Source organism: Hippocampus guttulatus, chromosome 21, assembly GCF_054856545.1.
Source record: "Hippocampus guttulatus isolate MCC_2025c chromosome 21, RoL_Hgut_1.0, whole genome shotgun sequence".
Classification (NCBI taxonomy): Eukaryota; Metazoa; Chordata; class Actinopteri; order Syngnathiformes; family Syngnathidae; genus Hippocampus; species Hippocampus guttulatus.
In genome coordinates, this window is record NC_141281.1 from 4220261 (window position 1) to 4240868 (window position 20608).

Genomic DNA, 20608 nt, shown 5'->3' on the forward strand with positions numbered 1-20608 from the left:
AATCACCACCAGCACCCATATTGATTGATTCAGAAAGTGCTTTGATGAGAAAATATGGCCAGAATATGTACAGAGCATTTATCAGCGTCTTCATGAATCTTATTTATGGCGAAGGGCCCCGTGAATAATTTCTGACCATCCCCGTCCACTTTAAAATCGGCACTTGATCTTTTGCGGTGTCGTAACCGTCTCATTGTTCATTTTCAAATAGCGCACCGGCGAACATCGCCCTCGACTTGATGCTTATGCTACTTTGCAAGTGAGTCAACTGGTGTGGACATCCAGTCTCAATCAGCCATGAGAAAGAAAAATAAAAAAACTGTGACGTCAGCACGTTCTTGTGAATAATCTGTGCAAATCGTGTTATCGTTGGAACACCCCAATTCGTATGAGTCAGTCGAGGCCAAGAGATCCCAAAATGACAATTTCATGTTTGACCTCAGAATCCAAAAAAGGGCCCCACGGTGTGTGACCCCCTGGCATTGTCCTGAGCGTTGCACCATGTCCCCCCCTCCACCACCCCCCCCCCCCCCCGACCCCACCCCATCTTTACATCAGTTGCGCTGCTCCCCTCTTTGCCCCATTTGGCGTTTTCTGTCAGAATTTGGAGTTGGGACAGGACTTTCTCCCCCCTTAGGAGCACAGCTGAGCAGCCTTTGACCACCCACCCTCTCCCACACCTAATTTGGTTTTGTCAGTAACATTTTGTCAGCGAGAGGAATGAACGTCTGGGGGTTCTCTGCCCTGTGACATTTCCTCGTGTGAACACGCTGATCTACTGAACAAGCCGTTACAGTTTTTTTTTTTTCATGCCAGAAAGCAAGGGGAAGCCAGTTTTCTTAACCCGGCGTGCGGCATTTTAATGTCTCAAATCTGAAATAAAAGGAGAAATGCGGTAGAACCTCACATGTCATGCACATCCTGTTCCGGGCCACAGGTTGACTTCTGACTCATATTTACATTTCAAAGCAATGTTTCCTGTTTGAAATAATAAAGAGAAGTCAAATGCTCTAGGAGATCAAACTCTCATTTTTCAAAAAAATAAAAAGAGTACCGGTAATTATAAATCATTCACTTTTAAGCTGTTATTATACAAAACATCCGGTGTACAATATATATATATATATTTTTTTTATCATGTTCTCTTACAGCCCTTGTCGAAGCTGGTCGTTGTGCTGTCGTCTCGTGTAATGTCGTGCAGCCTTTGCCTTTCAAAAATATGGTCAATCTCCCAAATATATCATTTGAGGGACATTTGAATAGCTTCCATGTTCATTGGAAAGAATGTTGACGTTCATTTCCCAGAGCTCAAGGAAGGTCCCTTTCTTTCAGTGGGACCGCATGATGCTCAGTTCAGATTTTTTTTTATTTAAATTTTTATTTATTTTTTTTGGTCAAATCCAATCTTTTTATGTGCTCGTGCACTTTACAATTACAAATGCAATTTCGAAGGGTGAACGGAACGCATCCATGACGTGACACGCGCAAAAATGGCATCACGTGGCGCAGTGTGTATAGATGGCTTTTGATGACGTGAAAAACTGGACGCGTTGGAGTTGCTGCAACGTGAACCTAACCGTATTACTATTGCTTCTTGAAACCATGTTTTGGTTTATTCCTTTATTGTTGAGTCTTGACATTAATTAGAGACTCAAAGTCAATGAAAGGAAAGCCTTCAAGTTGAGCTCTCGGTATGGCGCTGACTGTTGATTGAGCCACATTGGACGCTTTAGTCGAGTCAATGATGCCTCAAGGTCACACTGTAGGTGCGTGCGTGCGTCTTCGATGATGTAAGGATTACAAAGCTGCATTGCAGCGAATATTTTTCTCCTTGAAAAATGGATCTCCCCGTCATGCCTGCAGGGCTCAGGCAACCGGCGAGTGCGCGCAGACATCAAGGATGTTGGCCAGCCTTCGTTGACGTCGATACTGTCGGCGGAGCTCAATCTGCTCATGAGCACTTTCCTGCGTTCAACCGTTCCTATCATCTCCTTCTCCATTCAAGGCGTCCGATATCTGCGGGGCTCCTCATCTAATACGCTTCCTTCCCATCACTCGCGCTCTTCTTCTTCGCACAACCTTCATAGGTCCCTTGAAAGGCATTATGGAAATCAATTATTCTGTATTATTTCACTTCCGTGTATCCAAATAGTGTTGGGTTTTTTTCTTTTTGGTCCACTCTGGAGTTCCGCAGATGTGCAGTGTTGTGAAAATTGCTCCGTTTTTAGTTTAAGATCATCAATAATTGCAGAGGTCAGACAAAGATAACCCATGTTAACAAAAACTGCACTTAAAAACAATTCAAAGCGACCTGGCCCCGTTTCAAAAAGAACTGGCCTGAAATCAAGTGTTTTCGATTTAGAGAGCCAACATAAATAATAAACAAACAAACAAATGACGTCGTGACACTTTCCGGACTGGTCAATGTCACTTCGTTTATTGCTCAATCGGTTGTTGAGTTTGTTTGGAGCGTGGCAATTTTGGAGCTCTTTTTGCAGTTTTCTTTTTGTCCCACAGGTTTCATTTTTGAACGATTTCTTGATTGAACCGGTCTGGAGGTAATCAGGCTCGGGGCGTGGTAAATGGAAAATGAACTCGGACTTTCCAGCAAATGCGATTAGCCACAGTTAATTCGTTACTAAACAAAGGGGCACGGAGAGGGGTAGTTACTTTTTCCACCAAGAGCCTTTGAATCGCCCCCCCCCCCAAATAAATAAAATCATTTCTATGCTGATTTTAATGTCTACTTGGGTTATCATTGTCTGATATTTCCACATATTTGATTATCTTAAAAAGTGAAGTAGAGAAAAGATGCAAAAAAAAAAAAGGATCTTTCTTCCTTGCGTTGCTTTTACAGCTGATCCCAAACCAAAAGGGAGTTCCCAAAGACCGCAGCAGAGGAGTTCGTGTTTGATTGTTGTCATTTTTTCAAAGATAAACATCCCGGCATGTATTCATTGACTAGTAAATCAGATTGATGGCGTCGTGTATGACATAACGCACCTGACCAAAGTATGACGTGTTCAAATTGTACAATTGGGTTGAAACTCATAAAACAATATTGTATTTAAGAGCCGAGGCTTCGGGATTCGCGTCCAAAATAAACAAATATTTGGAAAGATTTGCGCTGGCTATCACTGCAGCCAGTCTCTTCTTTCATGTCCATTGAGTTGAGCTGACCCGAGTTTCATGCTCATGTTTGCGTAAGTCGTCATGTCCCACGGCTCCACCTTTGCCTCGTTGTTTTCGGCGTAAAACGCATCGGATGATGGCAACTCGCAGAGAGAGAGAGAGAGAGAGCCAGAGAGTGTGCGAGAGAGCGAGCTGACGTCAGTTGAAGTTCCTTTCCTAATGACTCGTCTCTGTATGTTTGACAGCGTGAGGCCGACCTCCACGCTGGAACGGTGCCGTTTCCCAGGCTGTTGGCCCACTCTGCGTCGCGGGGCTTTTTGGTGGCTGCGCACTTGAACTTTGAAGATCAAGCCAGTCAAGCCAATGTTGCTCTTTGAACTTGGAATCGGCGGTGGAAAATCTGAGCGCGCGACCGCACCAAGTGCGTTCAATCCGACGCCGTTTGCGGTTTGTTTTGCCGCTGTCAAAAGCTGTCGTTTTCCAATGTTAAACCCGAGGGGGAGTTGGACAAGCCAGCAGGATTCAAACGTGTTGCCTCCTGATCCCAAAGCCAAATCCTTGGGGATTGCGTAGCCGAATGCTGCTTTTTAATGCAGCGCCTTACTTTTACAAACTGAAGTCTCGGTCGTCGGTGTTGTCGTCACGCCGCGCGTCTCCGCTACTAATTCCCGCTCACATTCGCATCGAGACTTTAATGGGAGGAAGCCAGTGTACCCGGAGGAAACCCGCATACAAACAAAAGGCAAATAAGTTGCAGCTTGAAAGGCGTCATGAAGGCGTGACAACCCAAAAAAAAGGGGGGGGGGGGTCAATCTTAAAATGACACCGGGACGTTTCTTGTCCTTTTTGTCTTTTTCAACAAAGGAACTCATTTTCTGTCTTAATGACACTGAACATAAAACAGCAGGTCACAATGTAATACTTTTAATGAGGACAGCGGGGTCTGATTTTCGACCCATTTCCCAGCCAGCTCTTCCTCTTATCCAGCCAAGTTGGCACTAGAAGGGCACAGAGGTTCAGATAGATGGAGAGATTCTTTTACTACTGTATGACCATACGCATGGGTTCATTGTTTTTCCACGTACGTTGGAAAAATCCGATTGTCGTCGGTATTTTTGTTCTGTGCGATACCTGCTCTTAGTGAGCTCATCAAATGTTGGTTTCGAGCAGCTGGTTTTTACTTCCATGATGAATTATCCCATATGTATTTTTTTATTTTTTTTTTACCTAGTAACTCAATTCCTTTTTGTTTTAACCCGTTCCCTCTGAGTAATACTATTGCAAATTTTTCATATTTGGAAGTGATACCCGATGCGTCACCATGAGTCAGCCGTTACGAGGGCCCCGGGGTCATTTTATTAGGGGCTCTGATTTCTCCTGAGCCAAGCATGGAAGGAGGGCCCCCGAGACTGATTACAGTACTTGCGCGAGGGCGCTTTAATCTCATGTTCAAAATTGAAACCACAGCAAGGCGGTGGAAACAACGAACGCTCTCAGCTTTTGACACTGGGATTGAAAGAAGCAACAAAGCCTCTCTGGTGGGCAATGTTTGGATGTGAAACGCCGTTTGTCGGTAAAGATGGCCCTATTAGAAGGCCGTCGTTGACACGGCTGTCTGCAGGAGAGGAAGTGTAGCGCAAGCGATGTGAGCGAGGGATTCAGCTCTGCGCTACTAATGATCACGTAGGAGGTGCTACGTACCCTGCGCGCACTTTTGAGGTTGAACAACTGAACCTGAATGTGGATGCTGTCAAAAGCCATCGACTGTACTCGATAGAAAAACACTTCCCTCTTGTGATGTTCAAAGTTGATGCCAATCACGGGTCTTTCTGGTGCGCACTTAGGGCAGGATTTGACTAAAATCCCCAAAAGTGGGCACTTCACTTCAACAGATTATGCTTGCGATCTTTACTACGTTCTTAACTGGCAGGTGCGGAATTTTGTGTTCCCTCACTCTTACCGACTGCGCGCGCTGTTGGCAACAGGTATAAAAGTGAGGGAGAGTGTCGGATTGAAATCAGTCACTGCTGGCCATTTGCAGGGTTGCACCCCCCCCCCCCCCCCCACACACACACACACACACACAGGAAGATACCTTGTACGTCAGATTTATAAATCCGAGCCCAACATTTGTTTTTGTTGTTTGTTTGTTTTTCTTGAGATGTTTTTGGCAATGTCACATCATAATCAATTTTGTATATTAGCAGTTGCGTGAGGCAAAACGGGGAAAAAAAATCTATTAATGATGGACACGGAATGAAGTATAAGGGAAGGAGGGAGGGAATTAATTCAAGTACATGTCTGGCAAGAGATTGGAAGAAAGGGCAGCTGAAGGAAGAACAAGCCTTTCCAAGTTTTTCTTTTGGGGGGGGGGGGGGGTGGGGAGGGGGTGCTGGGGGGGGGGGGGTCGACAAAGGCTCTGTCACTCTTGCTGCTCTGGCTGTGTGGCGTTATGTTCATGTTTGTGCGCGACTGTCGTGAAAGCCTGTCCAACTGTTGGCCACTAGTCCGAATGGCGGTGCGAAGAAAGCCACCCCGCGTGTCATGTTGTTTTTCCCTCTCTTTGGCCGGGCCACTCGATGTTCCTGAATACAAATGCTTTTCAATTCAAAAGCCAACGAACAGACACGTGTGCATTTTCCATGAAATGTGTTATACTCTCACGGTTTAGCATGTAGCCTCCACTCGTGGCCTCCGCTGTAACAGATGTTTTGCCTTCATTTAGAGCGGAGTGCAAATGCTGGGCTCACCTCAAATCGACACCTCATTTTCACCCTCCAAAAAATGTTGGAAACAAGTTTTATTAATAGGAACAAAAAAAAAAGGACTGATTGGAGGGGCGGGGGTGAGGTGGGTTGGAGTCATCATCTACTAACTGTCTCCCAAAACAGTTTCACCATCACCAAATGCACAAAAGGAATATTGACGGCGACATGCTGATGGTGATGCTGGTGTTCAAAAGTTTTCTTTCCGCATCGTGAAGGCAAGTTTGGCTTACCCGACAAAAAAGGGCTTCCGGACTAAATGTCACCTTGTCATTTGCAAGAGTAATTGCATGCTCATATCTCTCACTTTCCATTCTGACTGTTTGAGGGATCAAAGAGAGCAAAATGTGTGTGCTGTGTGGTGTTTGTGTGTGTGTGTGTGTGTGTGTGCGAAATGCTGACATTATGAGTCATAACTTACATATGCATTCACACACGTCATCAAAAAAAAAAATTATTTTCAATGATTATTTTAATTGATTTTCTTTCCTTCAAGCCGTTTCCACACCCTCCCTTCGGGTGTCCTGGCCAGATTCCCGCTTTGTAGTAATAATAATAATACAAATAATTAACACATCCATGCCGAGCGAGCCAGCAGGCACCGATGTGATCCGCTTGCCTTTCTTGCGCGCATGATTTTGCCGCGTGTACATGTGCTCTCCTGTGTTCTTGGCTCGCTCGCTTGCGACTTTCCCACGTTGCAGATTAGGGTCTCCCAGCGGCCTCCCCTCCACCCCAGCCTCTCGCTTTCTGTTTTCTTCTTCCCTTCCAGCGCTTCGGTCTCCTTTTGCGTTCTCCGTGTTATCCCTCAATCTCTCTCTCTCTCTCTCTCTCTCTCTCTCTCTGCACCTGTACTCCATGTTCCAGCCCCAGCTGCTCCCATCTCGGCGCGGCGCTGTTGGCCAGAGCCCATGTTGCACTTGGCATATCCTCTGAGACCCCGGGGGCTGATCTTGACGTGCGAGGGCCAGGCAAGCCCCCGCCCAGGGAAGGCTCCGGTGGCCCGGAGGAGCCGAGAGCAGATGCATGAGAAGGACGGCTGCGGGCTGAGGAAAGACCTCCTGCCAGTCAGAGAATAAAATGCCTTTTCCAAGGCCTGCCGTGCAGGAGATTAGGGGAATACGTGAAGAGGCAGAACAGGAAAAAAAATTGTGTGTTTTTCAGAATAACTTGTTCGTAAGAGAAGCAATATTATGATAGTCTGGAATCGACTATGTACTTTTCTTTCTTTGTCATTAACTTTGACTGGCTTGCCCTGCAATTGATGCTGCCGATTCATTCCACGTTCAGTGATGTCAAGCATAACATGACATCATCAAGCAAGCCGCAGCGGGGCACGAACACACGCCCATACCAACAGAGTTGTCAGCTTTTTTGAAAAATCCGGATGGTCCGAGCGGATGACATCCATGATTGCTGAAAACAATTTTGAAATGCGGACTCCTCAGACCACTGCGCACTTTTCCACTTTGTGTCAGTCCATCTCAGATGAGCTCGGGGATATTTCTGCGTGTGGTTGAAATATGGCCTTTGCTTTGCATGGTAGAGTTTCTGTGTGTGTGCCACATATGGGACTCGTATGTTCTCATGAATTGAAGTCTACGTACTGGCAGAGAAGAAACCAGAAGAAGACGGGGAAAAGGCATATTCCAAACGTTGGGTTCCTCCCACCTCTTGTTAGCTTTCCCACTATTTCTCTCTCATTGCCCTCCATTCTGCAGACCCCCGCCCCTCCCATCCCCTTGACCCAGGAGGGGGCATCACCACATGGACTTGCAGACCGTTCTATCAATTTGTTGACAGCTCAGTCGCACTCTGTCAGGCCTCAATGAAAGAGAGCAAAATCTATGTTGAGGCTGAGAAGAAAGAGGAGAGGATAGATGTGTGCCGGCGCTTTGTTTCGCAAGCCCAAACTCAGAAATTAAATACCATATTACTTCGGTGATTGGCCAACAGGGTAATTGACTCTAATGTCATGACCTGTTTGTTTTTAGCAGTGTATTAAATGCTTTAGATTTTCTCATAACGTTCAAGCTTATTTTTTGTTTGCCGTGCGTTTTATTTTTATTTTATTTATTTTTTTGAGTTAAAGTTGTTCTCTTTGGGGGACATAAACAACTCCTAATTGAATTCATTTTGTTCATGACGGCGCCGCCTCCTGTTTGTCTCTTTCCAGGTACCATTATCCCATTCCCAAGATCTTCTACGTCCAGCTCTCCGTGGGGAGTCACGAGTTTATCGGGGAGGGGCGCACTCGCCAAGCTGCCAGACACAACGCTGCCATGAAGGCCCTCCAAGCACTCCGCAATGAGCCCATCCCGGAACGACCACCGCAGGTGACCTCTCGCAAACGAGCATGCCCGCCGCATGCATACGTTACTTTTGATTTATTTCCTCGCATGAAACCAACATTTAAGATGAGCGGCCACAACATTACTGTCGTCTTTTTAACACTGCTCTACTCCGTGGGCAGCGTTATGCCTCTTTAGCGATTAATAAAGATTGAAACCATCAGATTGAATCCAAATCCGCCTCCGTGCCAATTACTCTAACGTGTAACGAATCTGGTTTTAGTTTGCTGCTGTCAGAATTAGTTGTGATCTTCTTTTTGTCTCTCGGTGTGTCCGTACCTTTCCCTGGTTTTCCTCGAGGCGCATTTGCCAACCGTTATTGTCTCATACGGCAAATCGAATTACCCCAGATGCTCACAACCTGCTAATTGCCAGTAATTTGCTTTTGTTACGGTTTGCTTCTGTTATTTTGCCTGACCGGTTTTGTTGTAGCATCAATAAAGGAGCTTTTTTTTTTGTTTGTTTTTGGCTTTGACTGAGTCTTGTTGCACAATTTCTTGCACATTGTGATTGTTTGCTAAATGCCTGTGATTCTGACTCCAAATAAAACATGACGAAATGTCCTCGGTAACTTCTCCGTCCAGCACAAAATACCCTATTATAGTGTTGAAGACACCTCTCGAGCAACAATCAAATATATTTTTCCTGTTGCAAGTGTTCTTGAATGCATAGGAGTCTTTTTTTTTTTTTTTTTAAATTCAGTTTCACAAATCGAAATCGCTGAATGAACCCCTTTAAAGCTGCAATCCGTCGCCTTTCGTTTGTTGGATGGCAGTGTAGTACAGTAATCGTGGGAAGTATGTACCGCAGATGAAATGAGGAACACCAACAATGACGACAACGTCGACGACATGCGTCCGTGTTGCCTCTCCCAATCGTTTCAAAAGATTTGTGGTTAGCCATTGCTCTTTGGAAGTTGAATCATTTGTGAAATCCAGTTGATTCCGATCCGCTTCTCCTCACTGGAGCCCATCCCAGCTGTCTTGGGGCAGTGGCGGGGGACATCCTGAACTGGTTGCCGGCCAATCGCAGGGAACGAAAACCTCAAATGTTGAAATCTGCAGCACTGTCGTTACGACATCACGAAATCCCCTCATGAGAAATTTGGGCTTGACTTTTTGTGACTTGCTGCGTTTTCCCCAGAATTTGCTGATCTTAGGAGAAGCACGAAAGTTGAATCTATTTGTAATTTGTCATAGCAAGGTTGCCGGTCTGCGTGGTCATTCCTTGTGCGGACGCAGCCGATGATGCATGCGTCTATCATTATACTTATCGCAATTCTCTCAGCGGCGCAGATTTAAGCATGAATCATATGAAAGTGCTTTGAAATGGGATGTATGACTCAAACAAATCCTTATATCATAGCAAAACAGTCTGCACTCGCTGTCATTGGTCACATCAATCAAAGGCCAGTTCATAAACGGTTCGCATCTGGTGATTTTGCCAGCTGTGATCTCCCACTAGTGACTCTGACCTGTCAAGCCATCTTCGTTAGTTCGCATGTTAAATTCCAGCACGAAAGGATTTTGATTTTGGGCAATCCAGCATTCTTTCCCAGAAAAAAATAAACATCATGCAAATGCTCAAACGATGAACGGTAGTGTCCTTATTCGATTCCCATGGACCACCCTAATTGTTGACCAATTCGGGTTCTTGTGATCTAATTTCTGCTGGTTAAGAGAAAAATGTTCATGACGCTTACAGTGATTAATTTGGCTCGTGGGAATAAAGACTTGATAAAATGGTTCTGTAGTACAGTGCGTGCCTGACTTTCCAACAGCTTGGCTGACGTGCACCTCCTAAATTTGTCATTTTATGACATGGTTGGATACAGTTCTCAAACAGTCATGGACAATTATTTTTTTTAAGTGTCAGCATTTACTGGCGAATCATTTATTACATTTTCCGCCCCAAATATGAGATACGCTTATCAGTTGAAAGAAAACAAATAGCTCTGTATTTTTACAGCTTGAAACCATTGACAGTTTCCCAAAAAAACCCTCCATCCTATCTGTCCTCTGTCCATGCGCTTAGTTGGCATTGTCTCGTCGATGTCGTCAACACAGACCACTCTTAAAAATGCCGTTTCCAAAAAACACGTTTCTCAAATGCTCACACTATCTGACATCCTTTCTTGATCCTTTTTTTTTTTGTTAGGACCCAGAAGAAAAGGTGGAAAGTGAGGAAGGCGCTGACGCCAGCAAATCTGAGATCAGCCTGGTCTATGAAATTGCCCTGAAGAGGAACTTGAATGTCAACTTTGAGGTGAGAAGCCACGACAGTTTTTTTTTTTTGAAAGTGACACATGTTCAGCCAACTGGGTTTCCAATGCCAAGGTGGCCAATACTGTGAGATGTCACCTTTTGTCAGTGTCAACAATTGTGAACCCAAAAATGACTTATTTGACTGTGAACCGTTTATGGGGTGTCATCTAATAGAAATACTCAAATGGAGGATCCACCACTACCCCCCCCCCCCCCCCAAAAAGAAAAAAGACTCAGAAGTTGTTTTGGATTATCGTATTCTAATTTAAAGTGCATTTGTATTTTATTTTTTGGGGCGGTGGAAAATGCTCATGTTGTTAAGAATGTTGAGATTGCTGTTGACTCAGCTGATAAAATGCGTCCAGTATTAGAAGACGAATGTTTGAATTCGTCTGGATCGTAAATTGGCTTAAAATGGTGTCTGAAACTTATATTCAATTCACATTGGGCCTGTGTTGGATCACGATCAGTCTGGGGCGTAGACCTCGAGTCACCCTGCACCGGTTGCAGCTTTGATACGACCCTGAACCGGATAACGGCTCGGGATAACTGATGGGCAGTGGCTATGTCTTAACGAAGCGGATTGACGTAGACCTTTCCCAAGGTTTTGTGTCCCGTAGAGATTTTAAAGGGTTGCGCGTTTGTTTTTTTTCACATTGTTGACTTTGACTGACCGCGAGTTTTGTAAAAATCAATGATGTCCCTAAGCGACCCGCTTCGTCTGTTCTCTTTGGCTTTTCACCATATCTCGGCTGACGTCTCCAATAATCTCTCCTTCGTCGCCCTTTCTCCTTCTCAACACTTCAAGGTGCCAAAAACAAGGGAGGCTCAGTTTATTTTGTGTGCCCCCTCCCTTCCGCTATTGAATCCTTCCTTTCCACTCCTCGGGCCATCACTCCCCAAAAAACACAGAAGAATGATACTTGTGAAAGCAACGGGTTTACTGTTTCGGTGAATGGGGGTGAGAGGAAATGGAGACAAGGATGGAAGGAAGCGACACCTACAATTCTCTGTCGGCGTTGTTTGCTCATGACTTTACACAATTTCCGAAAATTATCCGGAAAGCTTCCCATCCCTCCCGTCTACTCCCCCATTCATTTATTTTTTTTGGAAACGCGTTTGCTCATCAGACCGCGACATAGCCGTTCTTCCTGGAACGGCTATTAATACACGAGGATGGCTAAATCTGCGTTGTTGTGATTCATGAGCTGTCACGGTGTGAAATTAGGCTACTTTCGTTTTCATCCTCCCATTTCGATGCCTCGAGTAGCCGTTTTCAGCGTAGCGCTCCTGTCTCTCCTTTTGCTGGCACTTCCTCATTTCAGTTGCCTGATGAGCAGTTCATCTTCGCTTTCTCTGCGTGTGGATTTCCTCCAACTTTCATATTGCGTTTCCTGTCCAACTTCAGATTTCTATGCTTGCTTGCCAACTCAATCGTCTTCCTTCTCACAAGATATTGCTGCGTGCCATCCAGTGACGCTCGTGTTTGTCTTGGTTTGCTCCGACTTTAAATGGGCCAGGGAATGTTGCTCCACGTTGGCGTCTGTCTTTGCGCATCGCTCGCACGGCATTCATTTTCCTGTCTTGTAAAACAAAAGCCTGAGCCACTTTGAAGCAAACAGCGACTCTTTTTCCGGGCGTTTATTTATTTTTTTATGATTGTGTTTTCACTTACACTACCAGTTTGACGTGCTAGTTGCACTAACCACACAGCGAAACAAACTAGTCTGACTTTTCTCTCTTTGATGGCATGTTTAAATGCCTCAGCACCTTATTTTTGTTCTTGACTCTTGCACTTCTGCCCATTTTCATTGTGCAGTACTGGCTGTGCTCAACACGGCTCTATTTGTTATTGGTCCTTTTCAACTGGCAAGTTTGGCAACAGGAGAGACCCTTTTTCGTCAACTGTTGTCCTTTTTTTTATATATTTTTTAGTAACTGTCTGATGAATGCATTCAACATGGAGTGTTTTTGTTGTTGCTGTTGTTTGTTTTTGTTTTGTTTTTATTAGTGTTCCACTTTGTTTTGTTTTTATTAGTGTTCCACTCTAGCGTTTAGAAGTGTGCTTAACACATTGAGGCCGCACATTTTCTTTTTCATCAATTCACAAAACTGTCCCGGTCATTTCTCAGGTTGAACACCTCTCACAGCAGTGCCCGTGTTTTCACATCTCCGTCCTCCCCTCTCTGGGCCATGAAATTAGCAATGAGTCACTGCGAGCGAGCGCCTGCTTTCCCATCCCTCCACGCCGATGAGGGTCGCGCCACCCTCCGAGCCAGTTGGCTCATTTAATCCTCCTGTCAGGCAATATCAAGCAGATGTCAGCATCAAAGAGGAACCAATCTATAAATCACAGCTTGTTTGTTGGATTGGAGGCTCCTCTTCCGAGGAGGGACACAAGAGTCGAGAGTCTGGGCCAAGAACCACCCATCGTATGAGAAGAGTCCCCCCCCCCCCTCCCCCCAAGAGCTTGTCCATCCACCGGGCATCACACAAAAGAGCCTTTCTTCATTCCGCCGGACCCCTACCTTTTCTCTGAACTTTCTATCTGCCTATCTATCTATTTCACTTCTGGTGTACCTGAGGCCCTCGGGCAGGTCATGTTTGTGAGGAAAGTATTACTGGAACACATTTTGGCATCACTCTTTTTTTTTCTTCTTTTTTTTCAAAATCAGAGCATTGATGATTTTGGTTTTTCCTCATTGCAAATCTAAACTCTGTTGTAATTGTTTATTTCCTTGGGTAGCTTCCCATCGTGTTCGGTGACACAAGCTGCAAGCCTGCGTGTGTTTTAAGGCAGCCGGTGATGGAAAAAGAGACGGCGCATGAGCTTGAAGTAATAAAGTGAGGAGTGAGGGAAGAGCAACGATGGGCCGAGAGCGTGATGCCACGTGTGTGCCAGTCTTCCCTACACAAGCAGGACTTGCCAACGTCCTATTGCAGATTGGAAATTCACAAGTGTGACATAAAGACGAATATGCAGTGCGCGGGTGGTGCTAGAAGCAGCCCTGTTACATGTATTTCTTAAGGCGACAAGCGTTTCTGCTATGGGTGAACAAGCTATCAGCTTTTGAGTTCCAAGGCCTCCATGCAATATGCTTTTTCCACATAAAGTGTATTCATTGTACAGGAATGCTGACAGAAAAAAAAAAAACCTGACGGAGTAAGCGTTGGCCACGCACACGAGTGCTTGGCAGTCACAGCGCTTCGAAGAGATGTAAGAGCTATTTTGCAAGTATAACCACGGTGAGTCAGAATTGAAGATGAAATAAATGCAAGTTGTTGCTCACTCAGCGGCGAAGGTTTTTGTCCATATGCTCGAAGATACTCGGCCGACTAACTTTTCGGCACTGTGGTGTTGACCATTCCTTACATTTTCAAGTGCAACTGGCGCGATGGCCGTCGTTAGCGTCATCTTACGTGGTTGTCAGGTTCATCCAATTTGACACTCAGGAATAAACAAAAGGAGGAGACAGGAGACTCGATTCTGGTACCAGGAGGGAACGAGGAGAAGCGTTCGGTTTCAGTTCTCCGCACGTAACCCTAACGATCTCCCCCTTCACCTCCTCATTTATTGGGAATGCTACTACATAGGTGTGTCCAACCTAAAGGGTGGGGGCTGTTGAACACACACTGAACTTGTTTGACTATGTGTGTGTATGTGAGTGCAATTACGTACATGTGTGCAATTGTCACAAAAACATCACGCCGCAGCTGGTGTTGATGGCTCCATTCACTGTTCACCCTTGCTCACTGTTTAGTCTTAACACTTATCTCTTCCCAACCACGTCCTCGGAAAGGTGGTTGCGTCCCTAAACTTCCACACAGTGCACCAAGCATTCTTGATTATAAAAGTGAGTATATAATGGATAAAATGTGAGTACATAATAAAGAATGTATCTTTATTAAAAGCAGAAGCGTTCTTCATTGCAGGCATAGTCAATTAATGATTGCAAGCATAAGCGTTCTTCTTTGCAAGCATAATCAATTTATCATGTCAGGCATAAGCGAATGTATGATGACTAAAAATAATCAATCCAACAGTGGTGAACTGCAACAATTGGCGTGCAGTTTTTATTCAATGGGCAATAATGGGGACTTGATGCCTCAATTCCTGTTGTGGTGCGGAATTGGCCTGCCTGCGTTGTTGTGTCAAGTATTTCTGGAATGCTCATGGTTCCACTTATCGGTTTTAATCAGTTCACGGGGGGTTGAAATGAGCCGTTTGCAGTTTGTTTGATTGCAGCAATTTGCGCTGTGAGCACCACAAATTGTGCTCTGATTATGGAGTTGTTGACGCACCAGTTAATGGACGCTGCTTAAAAACAACAAAAGAATAGCGATTAGGTGCACTGTGCTGTTGTTGTCTTGGTGTGTCAAACTTGATTCTCCCTTTTTGTGTGTTTTCACGAAATGTTTCGGAGAGCCACACCTGTCGTGTCTCTCTTTGCCTCCCTCTCGCTTTATCTCTCTTTCTCGCTTTCTCCCCCTCACACACACACACCCACACCCACACGACTCGCACAAACCCCGCTTGCGTACTTCACAGGAAGTAGATGTGATTGCAGAAGCATGACCTAACGCCAGCCGGTGTTTGTTTTAGGTCTCCCAGGTGACCAGAGGCTAGAGGAAGGAAACTGAGCCCTCGTCACTAGAGACTGTCATCTAGGAGCATTTTACTCTTAATGTGTTCTTGTACGTCAGTGCCTGTGTGTGTGTGTGTGTGTGTGTGTGTGTGTGTGTGTGTGTGTGTCTTGTATATGAATAACATGAGTATATGGGCGGGTAGCACTTTCACCATTGAGAGCAGATGTTTCAGACCACCTGGTGTAGCGGCTTGCAGAGTGTGCTGCACACGCTTCCCAACACACACACACACACACATTTACACACACCATGACTAAAAAGACACAAAACACGCATTTGCATGGATCTGCAGAAGCCCTTTCTGTCCACATGCAGGCACGCACGCAAGCCTCTCGGTTCTGTTTCGTGTATCTGTCCAGGAATATTCTGGAATGGAGTCAACATTTTCCTTTGCGGAACTCCCTCTCCACTTGTGTATATGCAATAGGTGTTGAAGGAGAGTGGACCCCCGCACATGAAAAGCTTCCTGACCCGCGTCACCGTTGGGGAATTCTCAGCCGAGGGCGAGGGCAACAGCAAAAAGCTGTCCAAGAAGCGGGCCGCTCTGTCCGTTCTGCAGGACCTCAAGAAGTTGCCCTTCATTCCGGTTGTGGAGAAACCCAAAACACACTACAAGAAACGCACCAAGACTATCCTCAAGGTACTCGAGCCAGCGTGGGGGGTGCTCAGATTTGAATCCGTTGCCTATCCTCCTGTAGATTAGGCAGGGATTTTATTTCTTCAACTGCAGGCCTATTCTAATGAAGGATTGGACTCGGTGTAAACAGCCATATAGTTCTCAGCCAATTAATTGAATGAAATCAATCCTCAAAAAAAAAAAAAAAACCCCAAGAAGAGATCCAGCGTGGTGAACTGCTTAATTTGAAGTTCAGTGGGCACCCAACATTTTACCACTTTAAGTAGGAATTGAAAATGACTTCATCCGAAATCACCACATTTTCAGATGATCGGCATCTCGGATGAAAAAGTTCATGAAATGGCACATTAAGCGTGAGGCTCAAAGACACTGTCAACTGGGGCAGAAATCGTTTCGATTCCGTCTCACACAATATGAGGTTTTCAGGTCAAGTGCTGGCGTGATTCAAAACGAGGCTAACTAAAACTCAATCGCACAAAAAAGGCTTGATATCATTTCATTTGGAACTTGATATTCAAAATCTTCTTGTTTGGAGCTCTTCTGGTGGTGTTTGTTCGTTTTAGCTTCAACACTTGACAAAATCCAAATGTTCTCAAGCAAATATTGCGCATGTTCATAAGAGCTGCTGGCATCGCTGAGTATGCCCTGCAGTTGACTGAAGATTAGTCCACCGCGTACCTTGCCTCTTGCCCAAAGTCATCATTTTTAGACTCTAAAATGCACTTTCGGATCACTTTCCTTCCAATTCCTCACTAACTTTATTTCTCCACCTGCAGCGAGGTACAGTCTCTTCCCATGGGCTAACAATCGCATCGTTCTTTTCTCATCCCAAATTCAGTATGAAAATGTTTGCGATGTTCATCTGGATGACACCATTTTGCATAGAACCTTGAAACGCTTCTGTCAACCGCTCGACTACTATTATCATTGGAAGCGTTCACGTTTCCCGTTGCTTGTTACCTCGTCCTCTAGACGGGACCGGACTATGGCCAGGGCATGAACCCGATCAGCCGCCTGGCCCAGATCCAGCAGGCCAAGAAGGAGAAAGAGCCTGAGTATTTGCTGCTTTCGGAGAGGGGGATGCCCCGACGCCGGGAGTTTATCATGCAGGTACGTACTGCTTTGACAATCTGGGGTTCATTGGAACGGAGAAGTAAAAGGCTCGGGGGCCCCGGGGGCCGGGGCGCATTACGTCTTCAGGGTCATATGAGAGGACGGACAAGGATACATTTTACACAGAACATTTTGTCAGGCATGCAGACAGTCATCGCAACATCAAAATTGAGTTAGCAAACGTTTTGATTTTGGAAGTAACGCAAGACCCTCGAAACGTGAATGTAAATCTCATCAAATGCCGCAGACTTCGAGACATTGTGGGCACGTGAGATGAGTGAGAAGCATGTCGTTCATTCCATGTCCGTTGCTTCTGGCCCATATCTATTGAACGGCATTTACGTTCATGGGAAAGCTGCATATCTGTATTTAATTGGGGAAACTCCAGTCGATGATTATTTGTCAAAGACCCGCGCAACACGCGTTTGTCTTCATAATTGCATTTAGTTTTCTTGTCATCCTCTCGATGATCCTTGCTGGGTTGTTGTTGGTTTTTTTTTTTTTCTGTGTCTGTCAGTCACATTTTCTTTTCCCGCAGTCCCCTTCTTTCATAAGCGGAACAGAGCTTCTCTTAGCGTCAGGCAGTCATTCGTCCTCAAACCTATTCTCCATGCCTCTTGGATACGCGCATCAGGCTCTGTGAATGTCTGCGCGTTTCTTTTGTGTAGTCCGTTCACCCTTCTTAAATTTCCTCATTGTTCTCCGCCACAGGCGCAGGGAGTGAAATGGTGTCTCTGCGTTACTCCTCTTGAGTTGTGTTCCAACGCACGAGTTCACCTTGTGCCTTTTAATCGAGGGATTGTATTGTATTTAACAACCTACCTCCGGACCTCCAAAACTGCACACCTCTTTCCACTTTCAAGTCCCGTCTAAAAACACACCTGTTCAGGATTGCCTACAACACATAGCTCTTCCATTTCTTAGCTCTTTCCATGTTTTTATGATTTTATGATTTTATGTCCTGTTTTTATATAATATCTCGTTTACAAATTTTTACATTGTATTTTCTTATTGTCTGTACAGTGTCCTTGGGTGGCATGAAAGGCGCTTTTAAATAAAATGCATTATTATTATTATCATTATTATTATTATTATTTTAAGAATTATTGTGTTTATTCTACGAGTCATTTGCCGGGCTTCTCCTTATTCTGGCTTGCTCGCGGCCCATATGATGCCTTGAAACGAGCGCCTAATGAGCACGTCAGAGCACTTGGAGTGAGTGCGTGGAAGCCTGTCTTTTCACAGGCTCCGGCCCGCCTTCATGTTATTTGTACAGCGTAATTGTCTGTTTGCATAACATAACGACGTCTGATATTCTCTTGGAAATAGCTGCTTACATTATAAGTTGACAGATTTAATGTTTCAAGGTTCGCTGAAAAACAAACTCTTCACTTTGCCTTTCTTCGCAAAGTGCAAATTGTGTGGCCGGCTCGGTCTGGGGAAGGAAACTGAAGCCTTCCTGGCTACAAGTGACTCAAAGTGTGGAAAAACGGAGGGAATGTCACAAGAACTGTGCCGCTTCAACGGACTTCTGCTCAAGTGGTGCCTTGCAGCTGGCCTCTTTTATTTAATTTTTTTATGAATTGTGACTATTTGAATTCGGCTGTGTTCTTCACGCAGGTGAAGGTAAACGACGATGTTGCCTCGGGAACAGGGCCGAACAAAAAGGTGGCTAAACGGAATGCTGCTGAGGCAATGCTGCTGCAGCTGGGATACAAAGCCTCGACCGTCTCCCAAAGTCCTACAGAGGTACTTCTTTTTTTTTTTTAAGTGGTGAAGTGTTTTGTTTTTAACAAAATGTTCTACTGCATTTAGCATTGATTAGTGATAGACGACATCACCGTGTGACTTACTTCCAAACTCAGACCAGAGTGCGGTGTTAAATATCGTGTCATGAGAGGGATCATGAATCTACAAGTTCATTGCTGTTTTGCACACAGCAGCATGCAATTTAAGCCAGAATCCGTTTTTAATTGGTGGCTGTTGTTGCCATTCCATCCCTTTTCTTATTCACGTTGTACTTACAACGAGCTCCGTTCCTGATAGCATCTTCTTTTCAGATAGCACCTTTCAAGGTACCCAAGGTGCTCCTCCAAATCAGTCGCGTTCCTGTTTTCTCTCCCACTCATCACCATTGCGACCTCTTTTTCTCATCTCAACTGCCACACCGAGCCAAAAATAGTTGGGCTCGGTGTTGCGCACACACGTGTTTGTGACTGTGCGTGTTTGTGTATGCAGACACGCATACCACCACAGCAGCAGCACACTGAATAGGAGTCTTTGAGGGTGCTGAACATTGACGGCCCCCACCTGATTAAATAGCTGGCTTAGACGGACACTGGGCTCCTTAAGCGTTCTCGCATGTGAGCGCTCGTCTCTTTGTGGTCCAAACAGTAGGAAGGAACTTGTCTGACATGCGTGGAAAAAGCTGTCTGTTCAAGAATACATCTCTCTTACTTACCCCACACCCCTTCTCCGCCTCCCTCTGCATCACCACAGATGGACAACAAAGCCTGGAGTGGACAAAAGGCATCTTTTACCGAAGCAACGAGTAACAGTGAGTATCGGCACGTCCCTTCGTCTCTCTTTCCATTTCCTTCTCCTCCCCTTTCCCCGCATCTCCATCGCCGCCTCTATCCCCAGGTGGTTTTAGTCACCGAGATGGCCCGGCGTTTAATCTCTGTGACTGGTCAATGGGCATCTGACTGTCAGTTTAATCGGCCGCGCGTCCTCGTGGGCAGCCTGCGAATTCAGGCCCATTCACTCAGACTTACAGGGCCCGCACACTGAGGCCCTCTGGGGAGTCCCCCCGCTGGCTTCCTGTGCACAAAACATCACATTTCACTCAGGATTAACGCACAAGCGCACATTCACATAATCCTACACACTGCAGACGTATACAAAGCACAAGATATGACGCAGGCCATCGACGTGAAAATATGACGCCTGAAAATATGTCTTTGTTGCTTGCTGACTTGAAAACAACTGCAGACAAAATTAGGTAAAGACGACAAAGTGTATAACTTTGAAGTCACCTCGAGTACCGCTTAAAGTCTGCTGCATCTCGCCACAATAGTGACTCTTCATTCTCGGCTCATCTTCTTGCTTGCTTCGACTTCCACGTGTCAATCTTTCTTTATTTTATTATTTTTTTAAAAATAATGAAAGAAAGATTTCTCTGTATTGTTTCCATGGGAATGTGGTGACTCGGCATGCCTTTTCGTTTGACAGTGGGAGGTACGACTCGCAGTACATTAAAAGCATGACGGTGCAGTTCTGTAGAAAGCAGCGGCTCTCTGTCAGCTGGATATCCGTTACGTTGGCCATTGTTTGGAATGAAAATAAAAATGTAATCGCATGGCTTGTCATTAAGTCAAACATTTTTTGGTGGGGTGGGGGGGGGGGGGCTGCTACGGGTTACACTTTTCTCCATGCACAATGAAAACATTGCAAACAACATCACTTAACTTAAACACCAGCAGCTGGAGGAATAAAACTAGCCCGTGTGATGTGGCATAGACAACAAACAGATCAGTATTTTTAAATTGGAATGCGCTGTCTGTCATCACCCATATCCGAATTGAGGACTTTGGCAGTGCTGCCCAAGCCCAGACACAAATGCGCAACCGCAGTTTGAAAACAGGAATGAATGGGATGCTCGAGCTTGATGATGAGCTGTGTGCAAAAAACCAACTCACC

The 20608-nt window shown here is 45.3% G+C and overlaps 1 protein-coding gene across 1 annotated transcript in view; it reads left to right on the forward strand.

Moving 5' to 3' along the window:
* The window catches only part of stau2 (staufen double-stranded RNA binding protein 2), a 56177-nt gene that overhangs the window by 5280 nt on the left and 30289 nt on the right, over window positions 1-20608 (forward strand). Inside the window, exons 6-11 of the mRNA XM_086101543.1 lie at window positions 8074-8233; window positions 10406-10513; window positions 15587-15799; window positions 16769-16906; window positions 18530-18658; window positions 19409-19466. Of these exons, the coding sequence (XP_085957669.1) occupies window positions 8074-8233; window positions 10406-10513; window positions 15587-15799; window positions 16769-16906; window positions 18530-18658; window positions 19409-19466 (806 nt within the window). The remainder of the gene's footprint in view (window positions 1-8073; window positions 8234-10405; window positions 10514-15586; window positions 15800-16768; window positions 16907-18529; window positions 18659-19408; window positions 19467-20608) is intronic.